Below are 13,495 nucleotides of genomic sequence, written 5' to 3'. Positions count from 1 at the left end.
TTCTGAAATTTAGCTTAGCCAAGATTTCAGCCACCTTTAAGTGATGTTACTGGCATTTTGTCTGTGAGTGTTTGGCTGCATTTCCAGGCCAAGCAAAATTAAATTCACTAGTTAAAATAAATATTTCTTTTATTCCCCACTTCATAAAAAAATAACATGCTGTTTTTAATTCAGTGTGTAATAAATTAAAGCTGATTATAATTATTACTTTTTAAGACATCTCCAGGGTTCTTTATGTTTGACTTGATTTATAGTAAATAACAGAAGATTGTTGGTTAATTTCAAGTTGGACAGACTGACTTGATTTTATTTTGCAAACGTAGACTAAATAACATACAGTCCTTTGATTAGTCCTTCATTACTTGTCAAAGACTACAGACTGGTAGTCGAAAGCTCGTTTTCATCATATTTTTAACCAGAGATCGCTTTTTAATATTTTACTAAATATTACCTAATTAAATATCTCATTTGGATTACATTTTCTTTCTAATTTTTACAAAAATATAATTACAATTTGTCCAGTAACACAACTGCTTGGAAGTAAAATGATTTTGTTGCCAACTCTGCTTGCAAATGCAGATAGCTCCATTTGCAGGCAATGTTGACACAAAGTCATTTTGATGCCTATTTTTCCCCTGAGTTTGCCCAGCGAGAAGCTGTCGCATCCTTGTCACTAGCACCACATCACCTAGCATGTCGGCTTAACAATACTGTCAACTGCATGTACCTGCCTATTCACAGGGTTTGTACCCTTTTTCACAAAAAAAAAATTCCAGGACTTTTCAAGGACTCAGATTAATTTTTCCAGGACTCCAACATTAAGTTAACTCTTTCACTCCCAAGATATCATTATTATTTCTTCTTGCTGTCTGTGCATTTCTAATAATGTTAGTTCTGAGAACTAAGTTGTTACTTGAGTTAAACAGATTTTCAGAACTTTCCACGATGGGAAGACTTTTTCCAGGACTTTCCAGTCCTGGAAAGTGCCACAATAAAATTCCAGGACTTTCCAGGTTTTCCAGGACCTGAACAAACCCAGTATTCAGACTGGACTCATACATGTAAGACACTCCTATGAGAGAGAAGAGATCAATAAATGAGGAACCTACAGAGGGAGGGTCTGTGGATTAAAGGCTACAAGTATGCTACTGCCTGATTTTACAAAATATTTAACTACTGAGGCTTTGCAGATCTAAAGCACCAGTTTTGTTTAACCAGCGTTCAAAGCTATAATCATAATGCCGTCCAGCCTCCTCTCGTGCGATGTCATCTCTTCTCTTGTCTGTGTTTGGTAAGTCTTGTTTTTGATGTGACTTTGAATTTTTCCAGTCCTCAAAACTTTTTCCTGTCATTCTTGCTAGTCTCTTGTTTTCTTGCTCCAGCTCTTTTCTTATCCTCGCCTCTTTTTCTTTTTGTTGTTTTTGCTGCTGTTTGAATTTTTTCTCTTCTAGCCACTCGTCAAATGTTGCAGATTTGGAACTGCCATGTGACTTACTGAAAAGTGAATCAAAGGAGAAGTTTCATTTTTCAGCATTTGCTTTTTTAATCAAATATGCACCATAATACTAATTGCTTTATTTTGACAAGCAGTGGATGTAAATTATACATATTTATGATCATTACTGAAAATAAGCACTCAGGAAACAGCAGTCACTCAATTTTTTTCTACTTTGGATAGTAACAAAATTCATTTCCAGAAAATTTATGTGAATCTTAATTATGCCAGGGCATATCCAGGATTTTTCTTAGGAGGGGGTGCACCACTAAGGAATGGCATAGCTGACAGTTTTTTTTGCGGAATACTAGTTGTATTAGAAAGCCCCCCCCCCCCCCCCTCAGTGCTTCAAGCTCAAGTTTTTCAGAAGTCGCACTTTGGCGACTTTCTTTTGTAAAATGGTCGCCACTAGAAAAATTTTGGTCGCCAAAAGCAAAAACGTTTTAGAAGAAGACACTTCATGTCGCTTTACATAGAGTAATACTGCTGACCACGATGAGCCGAATAGAAATCGTTCGGAGAACGTTTCGACACGGTAATTTTCGCTTGCATTCCAAAGTTTTTTGGTTGATCTGTTCTGATTATCGTGCAGAATAGTAATAAATGATAAGAGAAACAGGTAAGGAAGATAAACATGCAAAACAAGTTAATTCTCGTGCAGTACAGTAAAATAATAGAAACATAAATGTGGTGTTCAAATTAATGGCGGCTCCACGATCAAAGACATCAAACCCAAACAGCAGTCCAAGCCAAACGGATAAGCAAGATGCACGACTGAAATAGTTGTAATGGAAAATTTTGTGGTGAAATTGCTTAGTAATTATACTGCAAAAAATAAATGATGCCTAGCCAGCTCTTTACACTGCACTGGTCGCCAAATTGGCGACCTGTTTGGAAAATTTAGTCGCCAAATTTTCTTTTCACTCGCCATGGCGACCAAAATGTAAATTTGTAGCCACCCATTTATATTAGTTGCTATGTGGATCGAGAGACTGCAGTCAGACATTGCAAGAGTCTAGACCCAGTTCTCAAACCCGGACTGCTCTATCCCACGGTCAACACATTACCAAAAGGCACTGTGCCCCCCCCCCCCCCCCCCCATATTTTATGTAAATTTCAATAATCCTGAAATCATTTCAGTTATGTAATAAGTAATAGTAATTGGACTGAGTGGAGTACAATTCAGGGAGTAATCGGGCGAGTAATTTCAAAATCGGCAGAGCGCGCAGCGCGAGGCCGATTTGAAATTACGAGCACGATTACTCTCTGAATTGTACGACACGAGGTCCAATTACTAATTAATCGTGTCAATAAGAAAATTCGAGGTTAGGAAGTCTTTAGGAACCTTTTCTGTGAGGAAAAGTCAAAGGTAAATTCAGTTGATTGCACAAAAAGTTAGAAAACAGCAAGAAAAAACCCATTCAAATGCACATGATGGGAGGTATCCAATTTGAAGTTGCTCAAATTGGATACCTGTAATTGGACACCCACGTGATCGCGCGACGATTACGCGACAAATAGGCGCGCGCAGAACCAATCAAAAACGAGAATTTTGTTATAGATACGATTATAATAATAATAATAATAATAATAATAATAATAATAATAATAAACGTTTATTTAACCACGATCTGTTTTAAAGCAAATACATGCTTGAGGGGTTGTGTGTACGTGTGACTAGCTAATAACTACCTACCTAAGAAAAATTAATATTACATTGTAATAAACTAAAATAAACGATATTTAATATGTACATGACGTTATTATATTTCATGACCTTATTATATTATACATGTATAATATATAGCCATGCAACACAATGGTTTTATGGCCACTAAGCAACATTATACATTTTGCTATGCACAGCTTTACGTACTGTAAGTTAAGTCTAACCTGCTTGCCATTCTCTCCTTGGATCTTATATTAGGAAGTACTGGCTTCCCTCCTATGCTGTATCTTGTACCTGATGGACAGACAGAGTGAGGTGTTAATTAACAATTATTTTCAGTGGGGTGGTGGGTGGGGAGGGGCAGAACATCACATTTCCCGAAGCTTCTCTTCCACTTTCTATACAAATATACCCTATTCTCCTGAGCCATAATTTTAGCTTTAAAAAATCAAACTAAACTAATTTATTTGCCTTGTTGTAAATCAGTTCTTAACTCTCCTATCCTTTATAGCTTTCCTAATTTGCCTTTTCCCTTTCTCCTACTCTCATTAATAAGGTCATGTACTTGTACATTGTGTTGTTCCAGAAAATATCCATACCCCTCCCACAGAGGGTTTATTAGTTTGAACCCCTCTCCATAATTCCTGTTAAGGAAATACCTTCCTTAAAACACTTTGATTTTCAAGACCCTCCCCCCATCTTGGAATTTTCAGTGGCCCTCCATGGGGAGGGTATGGATATTTTCTGGAACCACACAATATATGTTGTACACTTTGTATATTTTAGTCTCTCAGTAAGAAAAGCCACTGTAAGTTATATTATGAGGAACTCAAAAGTTCCCCTCCTATCCAGGGTCATCTTACATGTACTATGTTGAGGTGGACAGGGGGGCGGGAGACCGGGAGAAAAGGGGCAGGAAGCGGGAGAAGGGAGGGCGGGAAGTGGGATTCCTATTAGGTGGCGGGAACTTAACCAGGAGAAAATAGATATGGGAAAAAGAGGAGGGAACCACTACGGAAAGGCGGTCGGTATAAAACGCAGACCATGCAGACTGCAGACTGCAGACTGCAGACTGCAGACCGTGCAGACCGTGCAGACGGTGCAGACTGAGTAATTTTTTTTTCTTCTTTTTTTTACATTGTGTTTCACAAAACTTTTCACGAACGGTTTCCGAAGTTCGTTTGAAATTCGCGAAGTTCGCTACGAACTTTAGGGGGAATTTCATTATGTAGTTGTCAATCAAATTACGAACTTCGAAACGAAATTGTGAATTTCACGTGCAGCGAAGTTGAAAGGTTGAGGAGTTCGCAAGTTGAGAAGAAGTTCGTCCAGTTTGTTTAATTTGGTGAAATGAATCGGTTCACGGTACAAGGAAAGGCAATTTCAAGTCCAGGAAGGCAGGAAATCATCTAAAGTTGGCTTCAAGGTCAAGGATTATTTTATTTAACTTCCAGCTTGTTGAGTTTTCTTCTACTGTCAGAGAGCGCGTTACACTGTAAACATTGAAACATTTTAAGTTATAGGTAAAACGAACTGGTCGGATATAGCAGTTTATTTGTTAAGTTCAGGTTTCTAGTTCAATTTTATAACGTAAACAAATGTCTCGGTTGGTAGTTATGCTTTGGGAATACAGGGTTTTCTTGAGAAATCCCCCAAAATTTTTTACACTGTCCTTAATAATAAAATATAAGTAAGTACTGTTAAATATAAGTAATTCGTAAATAAATACACATTTCAATTGTTCCAAAGCAAATGTTGCTTATTAGTAAAAAAAAAATTAACCAAAGCTTATTTTTTTTTGCAAATATAAATTATTTCAGAGGAACAGAGTTTATCACAAACAGACAGATGGCGTGACTTGCGTGTTGTGTAAACACAGAAGTATAACAACACGGAATTGAAAAGTTCCGGTTTTCCGCAGATTTTCCAAACTGATGTGTATTCAAGAAGGAAAACGTTTTTTTCTCTTTAGAAGATTTTTACGGCACACACAAACAGTATTTTTATATGTAAAAATTGAAATTTTTTCCTTCGAAACTGCACACGGCAGAACTTGTAATCTATTTTTAGTCGGGTGTCGGGTGACATTGGGAAAACTCAGTTGTAACATTCACAAACCATTTTCAGGGCAGCCTTGCTTTTTAGTCCGTTGATGTCCTGCCTTACTGGACTTGGGATTGCTTTTTGCTGTACTGGGAACGGATTCATTTCACCAAATTAAACAAACTGGACGAACTTCTTCTCAACTTGCGAACTCCTCAACCTTTCAACTTCGCTGCACGTGAAATTCACAAGTTCGTAATTTGATTGACAACTACTTAATGAAATTCCCCCTAAAGTTCGTAGCGAACTTCGCGAATTTCAAACGAACTTCGGAAACCGTTCGTGGAAAGTTTTGTGAAACACAATGTAAAAAAAAGAAGAAAAAAAAATTACTCAGTCTGCACGGTCTGCACCGTCTGCACGGTCTGCACGGTCTGCAGTCTGCAGTCTGCAGTCTGCATGGTCTGCGTTTTATACCGACCGACGGAAAGGGGCGGGAAGCAGGAGTAAAAGGTACAGGAAGTGGGAGTAAGAGGTACGGGAGGTTCAGACCCCCCTGTCCCCACCCACTACTATGTCAACTATTTTAAAATCCCTATCACAAGAGTCACTTTGCCCCCAAGATTATCAGCGGTACTATGTTTAGTAATGTTATGTGTGCCTCACAAGCAATGCATAAGGAGGTTTCTGCAGACTCTGCTAGAGTCAATACATATAGACACTGAGAACTCCAAGCAACAACCAACTGTGCTTTCTGTTTCTCAGTGTTTGTGGGCACTCCTGTACTTACATCACTTTACACTCAAAAACAAGCCTAGCGATGTTGATAATTCAGAATTCTCCAAACTAGTAACATGGTAAATGTATGGAGGCCATTAGTGAGAATTTTCATCTTAATATCTTTGGGCTCCCACAGGATACCCAAGCCACCTTACCATCATAACCTATTGCTCCATCAATGGGAGGAAGCTGGTGTTCCTGCATGAGATCAGAAGAAGACTGTTCAAGAAAAGAATCCCGTAACTGGTTAGCTTCTCCGACCGGTCTCCTCCTCGGAGCACTGATTCCTGTTCCAGCAAATTCTCCCGGAGGCAGTGTTTGACAATAATAAACCTGAGCATACTTTCCTTTTAACCACGTTGGATAAGAAGAGTCGAATTGTTGATGCATCATGAGCGTTTTGCTTCGTTTCCTGTGTTTAGTTTTAGCCGCTCTAGTCTGCCATTGAAATAGAAATAAATGTCTTTCGCTGTCTTTGAAGCCCCACTGGCTTGCTATCATCAGAGCTGACTTGCCCTGAACGTCGATTTCGTCCATAGACGCACCTTTTTCGAGCATCAGATCTATAGCGTTCGAATGACCTTGCGAAGAAGCTGCATGTAGCGGAGTGCGCCCGAATGGTGTCTTCATATTTACGTCGGCTTCTCCATTGTCTATTAAACTTTTTATCAAGTTATGACGGCCACGATGGGCCGCGATGAAAAGAGCAACTGAAGCTCTTTCCTTAGCAATAGAAACCTTGTTTCTGTAAGTCAAAGGGTCTAAAGATTCCCACGCTTTCTCGACCACAACACCTTCCTTCAAGACTTGATCGACTGAACCTCGACATACCGCGGCAACAAGACTGTCCCACATTCTCCAGAGTTTTAAATTAATCGTGGCTCCTGCTACGACATCGTTGTGTCTTAAGTCTGAATCGTCAAGCATATCTCCTTCATCGAGATACTGCAAACGCTGTAAATTGTAAGGAATTCCGACTACAAGCTCAGCGTAACATTTCAGCTCTCGTATCTTCATTTCAGCATGGACGTTCTTCAGGAGAAACTTTTCTCCCGAGCTGCCTATATACATATAAATATCGAAAGGAGCTGTCTTTAACCCCTTTTTCTTCTTCTTGATCGAATTCATATCCACTGCCTTTTAGAAACTCATAAAAACTCCAAATGGAATGGTCGTTAAACAAACGTTCCTCTTTTTGCGGCCATGTTGCCATTTAGAATTTCAGCTTGGTTTATCGAAGGTCGTGACCATAGCAACGCTGTCAATTTTAATTGAAATCAGACGCGCGCGAGCCCGCGAGTAAAAAGTCCTTATCTTTGTCACGCTAGCGTTATTTTTAACGATAAAGTGTGCAAAAGGGTATAGTTTGTCTTTTATCTTCAGTTTAATCGTCAAAAAAGGAAATGCTCATTGGCGTAATTGAATACGTGGTGATGTTTCAGGTGCGGTTGTGGATGTTAATTTTTTCGATTTGCACATCTACTAGACAAAACTTTCTGTTTTGCGTCGGAGACCAAAAATTAAAAACATGAAAATAGCTGGAGTCTGTGGAGCTTCAGAGAACACCGAATCAACAAATCTATGGCAGCTATATCCCCCCACCGGGAATTCAGCCGCTAGCAAAGCATATTCGTGACGTATGTACGTTCGATGTGTTAGCTAATTATAGACAGCATGTTTAATGCATGACTGATCACGATTATCACGAGATTACAAAGCTGTAATCGGCAAGCTCTATAGCCAGTCTATCAGTTAATATCCTGTCTTTCATGCCGTTCGATTTTGCATACACGTTCTTGAACAATAAGGATGTCTTGATTCACGGACGAGGACTGAGCAAAATGTTAATGTAGGCTGAGGGATGTCTTAAATGCCAAGTGGCATTCTCTTTGCAAGTAATTAGCCGTTTTATAGTTCAACAGCTTGACAGTTTAAGAGATCAGACGGACACAGTGTAAAATGGAGAGCAAGGATCACAGAAGGTTCGTGGTTTCAGTGCTGTTAGCTGTTCTCTCTTTTGGCCAAATAATGAGTTCGTCGTCGACCGTAGCAGGTAAGACGGAGGCGACATTTGTCTATTTTTGGTCATTACAGCGTGTAGCGGAGGCCTCGCGCCTTTTTAGGTACCTCATTTATGCCCAGAGCTCTGTCGTTGAACTTAACCCTGCTTTATTCATAAGTAAATCAAACATCATCACATGGTAAATTTTATTTTGAATATTGCTATATTTTTGAAGCAAGCAAGTCGTGAAGTCGGTGGCTTCACGGATAACCGAGTTTGATTATATTATTTCAAATTGCGTCGTCTGCTTATGTTATCTCTTGTCTACTGATGATGTAGCTTTGTTTGTTTCCTATGCTACAGTTTGAACAATCATCTACTGAGGTCAGACAGAAAATGTCACAGATAAAAGATACAATAACATAAGCGAATTTTCAAAGTTCTTGAAATAACTAAGACCATTGTGATTCCTAGCCGTTATTGAAGTATCAGTTGTTGATGTTAAACCCTGGCGAGAACGCGGAATTATGGTTTATTATTATTCACCGAAGGCAGGATTCTTTTTCATGGAAAATCTCGAGGGATGGGGCTCTTATTTTATTTAAACATTATTTCAAATCATTTTGTCAAAAAATTGAACCTTTTCAAATAAACACTTGTGTTTGCCTGAGCTAAAATCCTATTAATTTAAATGTTTATCTTCCGTTACTTACTCAGCGTGAATAAATGTTTAAATAATTGTCGCCGGGGGCATCAAGCGCTTTGCTAAATGCGATAATTAATGTCGTACGGCGCTTTTTAGCCGGGCTGCGAGCAGGCTCTGCTTCGACGCTCGCACGCGATCTGCGCTGATGCATTTTCCCCAACAGTGCGCGCGCGAACGAGAAAGAAAACAAGGAGAGGGGTCTAAAGAGCACAATAACTATCCCCCAGATTTCGCTCTCGTTTTATTTTCAGTTATTTCACAGTCCTGGAACAGTTTACACAGGAACTTGTTTGTTTGTATGGTAACAAACACCTATTTCCTCCCTGGATTTCCTCAAGGAAGGAAATAGATCAATGTTTGTTCTCATGTTATAGATAACTAAGGCCTGGGCCAAACGTACGCGTCGAACTTCACATAAGGCGAACCTAGTGCAAATGACAAAAAACAGTAGCTTTTGCTCATTTGCATTAGGTTAAACTTATGTGAAGTTCGATTATGTGAAGGGCGGTTATCAAAATCGCGGGCTGCGAGTTTCAGGGAGTCATACAATTTATACTAATTTTAACATCCTTACTTTTATTTTAAAACTTATTTCCAAAAAAAGGTGAGTGAAGTCTCGAGCTATTTTTCATATGTCGTACAAAACATACAAAACAATTGTCCTTTTTCTTCCCTTGTTTAAGAATATCGTTGGTGCTGTATTTCGGACGCAGAAATTTTAAAATGCCAACATTTGGCAAATGTGACGTCACCGATGGCCTGGAATACAAGGATGACGTGTATAGATGGCAGCAACGTCACAAATTGCATCATGATGGTTCGAAATGGTATTGCTGACATCATCACTCTTGGAGAGGAACAAATTTATCACGCTGGTATGTTGAGGTGGTCTCCTGCTTGTACAGTGGCGCACTTTCAGTGAGCGTTTAGTTAACTACCCTTGTAGAGGAAAGTATGTGTAACCACGTAGTGAATCGTTCTCTTGTGTAAAGTAATCAGAAGGAATTAGTAAAACCTCCGGCATGACCAACAAATAAGACTTTCTACTCAAGCTCTCTTTACCTCATGCCATGGGTTTATCCACAGAGCATAAGTTTTCGCGGGCTTAAGGACAGCGTTTCTGTCCAGCTCCTCTGCTTTCTGATTTGTCTTCTATTAGAACGTCCTTTTAATGCTGTGATGAAAGTTGGGATGAGTTAAATGTAGCCCATTACATACGTCTGCTCAGACCGGCGGTCATATTCTAAAAAAACCTCTCAATACCGACACCTTCCTATTACAGAAAGTTCACCTGGCCTGACAGAGACAACAAATTAGTTCTGCCTCTGTACTACGGACACCTCTATAATACGGACACTCTTCCTTGTTCATTTGGTGTCCGAGTTAAAGAGGTTCGACGGTATATATATGTTCTTAGTAAATCAGTCGACTTTTGAGAAAACATCTTTATTAATTTATTTATTTATTTCATCCAAGCCACCATTCCCCATAACATTAGTCATATTCTAATTCGTAGACAACTTCATTTCGTTCACACAGGTACTCAACACGGTCTTGTACCAGTAGTAGCGGAAGACTATGGAAAACACGAAGAAGGACTTGAAAGTTACGCCGTCGCTTTAATTAAAACTAATCTCTCCAAAGAAATTTCACTGACATCGCTGAAGGGTAAAAAGTCGTGTCATCCTGCCGCGGGGGACTCGGTCGGATGGACAGCTCCTGTAGGGCTCTTGATTGGGTACAAATTGATGCAGTGGATAGACTGTGACACTTACCAGTCCACCGGAGAGTTCTTTCAGGAAAGCTGCGTTCCAGGTTTGTGGCTTATGACTTTATGAGATGAGGCGGGGGGAGGGGGGGGGGGGAGGCGATGAGCGCTGAGTTATATTTCTTATTTGCTGGCTCTTACATCTTAGTTTTCCTTGCGACATCGTGATCACCGACTGTTGCCCTACAAGCAACGAGATAGGGTCCGGCACGGGCTCCCTCTCCTTATAGTAAAGTCTGCGTCGAGCCCACTAGGCCGAATTAGCTTATCCCGGTTTCCGTTGTATGAAGCGACTAGGAGTATTTCTACTCCCTGATTGGAACGCTAGTCCATCGCAGGGTTTCCCCCAGCAGTAAATTCGCCGGTACCCGTTTATACACCTGGGTGGAGAGAGGCACTATGAGAGTAAATTGTCTTGCCCAAGAACACAACGCAGTGCCCCGGCCGCGGCCAGGGCTCGAACCCTGAACGCTCGATCCGGAGTCCTGCAGCGCACTACTGAACTATTAGGCCACCTCGCCAAACTCCCTCTCCTTTAATAGCTAACAAATGGTAAGAAAGTCCGTCACCCTCCCTTCCGTCATGTGTTGGAGCAAAAAAGTGCCCATCAAAACGATGCTATGATAGTGATTTCTGATTGAAGAGAGCAATTGACAAATGCATCTTTCCAACATGGTGCTTTGGACTCCGTTTCGCGGAATCTCCGCGAAACGGGCAATTGCTTCTACCTTCGGGTGGGGTCTATTGTTCAATTCATTATGTAAAAAGAATAATTTTAAGAACTAGAAAATTCGTAGGGTTAATAATCTCCTTCCCAGATCCGTTGCACACATCTCTCGCTAAACAGTAGGAGCGGAGCCAAGGCTCTGCGAACAAGTTTGAGCTTGCAATAACTGTTCCTCTTATGCTTCATCAGGGGCTCTCTCGAGCAAGTACAATCCATACAACAGCAATCCCACCAGCCTGTGCGCTATTTGCTCCAATCAGAAGACTTGTCCACGCAATGTTTCCGAAAGGTATTACGGTTATCGAGGGGCATACCGCTGCCTGACTGAAGGCTCTGGTGACGTAGCGTTTGTCAGTCACCTGACTGTGTTTGACTTCACGGGAACAGACAATGATCTTAACCCAGGAAAGGACTTCAAGTTACTGTGCCCCGATGGAACTCGAGCAGGTAAAGCAAAAGTAAAAGCACCCTAGTATACATACTGAAATCCAGTGTTGATAGCATTTCGCGATTGCATTCTCGATGAAGAAAGCAGGAAAACCTCCTATATAAGTCCTTTTTAACTTCTTTTCCTTTAAAAGCTTTGAACTGAGTCGCCGTTTTCACGTTCGCCGTCTTACCTATTTGTATATACAGTAGGATCTTGAATCTTTGAGCCCTCGATTTCTCGAATCTCCAGTTTTCCTTGGATTTGCTTCGCTCAGTCAAAAACTACAATTATATATCTCGATTTCTCGAATTTCCAAATTCTCCAGCCAATTTTCGTTCCGCTTGGAGGCTCGAGGTACTCCACTGCACTCCATGTTTGTTTGTTTGCTTGCCTACCTACTATTCATTTTCAGGCGTTTCCTCCCTGTCTCGAACATTGTTTCGACGCCCCAAACTTCTATCAAAACTGTAATGACAAATTCCCAAGTTTCTGAAAGTTCCTTCAAAGGATTGTATACAGGATGTAAAAGCCATAGTTATTCCGCACCTTACAAGTACCTTCATATAATGCGTTGGTGTTATTATCTCAGGGAGCTGATTGCTTGATGGACTCCAGTTGCCTTAAAATACTATTTAACGATGACAAGGAATTTTGTAAAGAAATTTGAAGCTCGGATTGTTGCTGTTTTGTATTTAGCTTAAATCGCTAATCGCTTATTACCACAAACACTCCATTTAAACTTATTTCTCGAGTTACTTAGACGAAAATAAGTTTATCAATAGACTATTGGTGAATCTTTCATTTGACTCGACCAGCTTCTCTCCTGACGTCTGACTCGCCATCTAACTTTCCTGAGTTTTTTTTTTTTTTAAACAGATGTTGGTGACTTCCAGAAATGTAACCTGGCCAGAATTCCTTCCCGCGTTGTCATGAGTAGACCTGGAAACAAGGTGGCAAGCTTAAAACAGACACTTCTTCGCCTAGATGAATTCTTCAAGACAAATTCGCATTTATTCCAAATGTTTAACTCTTCCGCCTACGGAGGCAAAGATTTATTATTCAAGGACTCCACCGTCAAACTCATAGACGTTAAAGAAAAGAACTCGACCGAGGCCTGGCTCGGCCAGAAGTACTTCAATGCACTCCGAACACTTAGCTCGTGCCAGGAGGTGGTAGCAGCGCCCAGATCACTCACGGTCAAACTCAGATCGACAAGTACTGGGCAGTTGTTGCTAATAGAGCTGATCGTAATAATTCAGTATAGTATTTTTACCTACCATATGTAATGAAAGTAGGAGGTCAATTTTGCTCCTGGTATACAAGGTGTTCAGAAGCACAACCGAAAAGTTTTTCGTCCTGGAAGATTGAGGCCGCATGAACAGGCAAATTGTAGAAAAACAAACGAATACTATTCAAGGAAACGGGTTGCCTCGGATTTCTAGATAGATGCATGGCAGAGAAGCAGGGATACACATCAAGACTCTAAGAGGCCTATGTTTTATTACACCGGAAGAGAGATTCGGAAATGCGTGTAAAAATTTGCCCATTCAAATTGATTGTCACGAATTATTTACTAGTAATCAAGACTTACAAACTTTTATAAAACCAAACATTGCAAAGTGAAAAATGTAAACGTGGTCAGTGAAACTTCCGCTCCCCACACGTTAAGTTTTTTTTTATCCGTATCACACTAACTTTTCTCATATTTGTATCATAGCCGGGTATAGTGTAAGTAGTCACTTATAGCATGACACGCAAACTAGGCGTTTGATTAAGCGCAATAACGGTGGAGGCCTTTTTGGAGGCCGAAGTAGTCTATGTCGGTCTCGTTCCTTTGAGCCGTGACGCAATGCAGAGGAGCCCTGGAGCCCAGTA

At 40.4% G+C, this 13,495-nt stretch overlaps 2 protein-coding genes across 4 annotated transcripts in view; one reads left to right on the top strand and one right to left on the bottom strand.

The window, feature by feature from the left end:
- Positions 1-34: 34 nt before the first annotated feature.
- On the bottom strand, positions 35-7,193 carry LOC144649712 (uncharacterized). Its single transcript, XM_078509276.1, has 3 exons — positions 6,143-7,193; positions 3,389-3,458; positions 35-1,494 (listed from the first exon to the last, which is right to left on the bottom strand). Exons 1-3 carry the CDS (start codon positions 7,113-7,115, stop codon positions 1,170-1,172), a joined length of 1,368 nt encoding a protein of 455 aa, XP_078365402.1. The 5' UTR covers positions 7,116-7,193; the 3' UTR covers positions 35-1,169.
- A 167-nt stretch (positions 7,194-7,360) lies between these two features.
- The window catches only part of LOC144649710 (melanotransferrin-like), an 8,477-nt gene continuing 2,342 nt past the window's right edge, over positions 7,361-13,495 (top strand). The window contains exons 1-6 of one of the 3 annotated variants that reach the window (XM_078509273.1): positions 7,361-7,624; positions 7,902-8,040; positions 9,379-9,570; positions 10,235-10,510; positions 11,380-11,637; positions 12,497-13,495. The exon at positions 12,497-13,495 is cut by the window's right edge and continues 728 nt beyond it. In XM_078509273.1, the coding sequence (XP_078365399.1) occupies positions 7,947-8,040; positions 9,379-9,570; positions 10,235-10,510; positions 11,380-11,637; positions 12,497-12,906 (1,230 nt within the window). In that variant the 5' untranslated portion in view covers positions 7,361-7,624; positions 7,902-7,946 and the 3' untranslated portion in view covers positions 12,907-13,495. Of the gene's footprint in view, positions 8,041-9,378; positions 9,571-10,234; positions 10,511-11,379; positions 11,638-12,496 lie in introns of all 3 variants that reach the window. The other 2 variants (XM_078509274.1, XR_013569930.1) reach the window with 2 other exon arrangements.

This window comes from Oculina patagonica, chromosome 4 (genome assembly GCF_052425735.1).
Source record: "Oculina patagonica isolate OP01 chromosome 4, crgOcupat, whole genome shotgun sequence".
Classification (NCBI taxonomy): Eukaryota; Metazoa; Cnidaria; class Anthozoa; order Scleractinia; family Oculinidae; genus Oculina; species Oculina patagonica.
This window is presented reverse-complemented; position numbering and strand designations above follow the sequence as displayed.